Source organism: Tasmannia lanceolata, unplaced genomic scaffold (assembly GCF_043159265.1).
Source record: "Tasmannia lanceolata isolate RefF3 unplaced genomic scaffold, GAP_Taslan_0.1 ptg000021l, whole genome shotgun sequence".
NCBI lineage: Eukaryota > Viridiplantae > Streptophyta > Magnoliopsida > Canellales > Winteraceae > Tasmannia > Tasmannia lanceolata.
Window position 1 is genome coordinate 10215001 of NW_027518698.1, and position 1148 is coordinate 10216148.

The following is a 1148-nucleotide window of genomic DNA, read 5'->3' on the forward strand; positions in this document are numbered from 1 at the left end:
GTGGTGGCCCTTTGGAAATAAACATTAGGGATTATGGATTGTGTTTCTCTCTATAGAGTCAAAGCTTCACCTTTTTGGCTGTCTTGTTTCTCTCTCAGGGTGAATTTTGTGGAGCAGATGCGTTCCAATTGTATGGTAATGTGATTGATAAAATGGCGAGGCAAAGTACTTGCTTCTCTCTCCTGCTGCTCCTCACTCTGCTTCTCTTGTACATGTTCCCTTCTTGCCAACTGTTCCTTTTTTTTTTTTTTCAAACATTGCTATTGATGTTCATCATTTTTATTACATTATTATTCTACATTTGTGAGTTTTGATGAGATACAAGGGACTGTTAAGAAACTGAGAATAGGCGGGCCCCACCGCGACACATCTGGTTGTGTAATATGCAGTGTGGGGTCATTGCAATGGGTTCTAATCTTTTTCAGTCAGGTAAATCTTTGATCACAAGGACATTGCTGTGCAAATGAAATGATATTGGCACTCCCTTGTTTGATAATGCCACCCCTTTATTATCACTTCTCTGGTTGGCCCTTGGTGGCTGGGAATCATTGTTAACAGCCTCTAGCAGCCACTAAGAAAAGTGTAAAAGGGAAAAGTGAAAGGGTTTTGGTGTCTGACATCCACATTCTCAATACTGCAATTTCTGTTTAGAGCAAATTTAAATGGCTGATCATCTTTGGTAAGACTAACAGGGATTTGCTAGGGACTTTCTCAGGAAGGCATTGTGCGGCTTGCTCTTGCATGCTAGAGCAGCCATACATGCTCACTTTTCATCAAATTTTTTCTTATTCATTTAATTCGTCTGACGTTGCTGCTCTCATGCAATTGCTTCTGTCAAATGCCTTTCGAAAGTCCCTAACAAATCCCAAACTAACAAGTTGCCTAGCTTTTAAAGAAACTACCAACACATCAAAGTTTTGAGGGTAGAAAAAAAAATCTAAAGTCTGCTTGTGAATTCAGCTTGTTTTACGTTCCGGGAGTTTCCATGATAATTTTGCCAGTGGCACCTCAAGAAATTTAAGTTGCAATGTGCTAATTAAATAGGATACATATTTTCTCCTGTTTTAGGTTGAAGATGAGTTGATTTCCCTCAACACGAAACCCCCCCAAAACCATATATTTGGGTCAGAATCAGATGTAATTCCATT

At 39.4% G+C, this 1148-nt stretch overlaps 1 protein-coding gene across 8 annotated transcripts in view; it reads left to right on the forward strand.

Moving 5' to 3' along the window:
* LOC143855494 (OVARIAN TUMOR DOMAIN-containing deubiquitinating enzyme 12-like) overlaps nucleotides 1-300 on the forward strand; it is a 56018-nt gene extending 55718 nt beyond the window's left edge. For 6 of the 8 annotated variants that reach the window (XR_013237887.1, XR_013237888.1, XM_077365615.1 and 3 more), the window contains one exon: nucleotides 99-300. Coding sequence is in view for 4 of the 8 variants with exons in the window: in XM_077365615.1 (XP_077221730.1) it covers nucleotides 99-144 (46 nt within the window). In the remaining 4 variants the exon portion in view is untranslated. The other 2 variants (XM_077365617.1, XM_077365618.1) reach the window with 1 other exon arrangement.
* Nucleotides 301-1148: the final 848 nt, after the last annotated feature.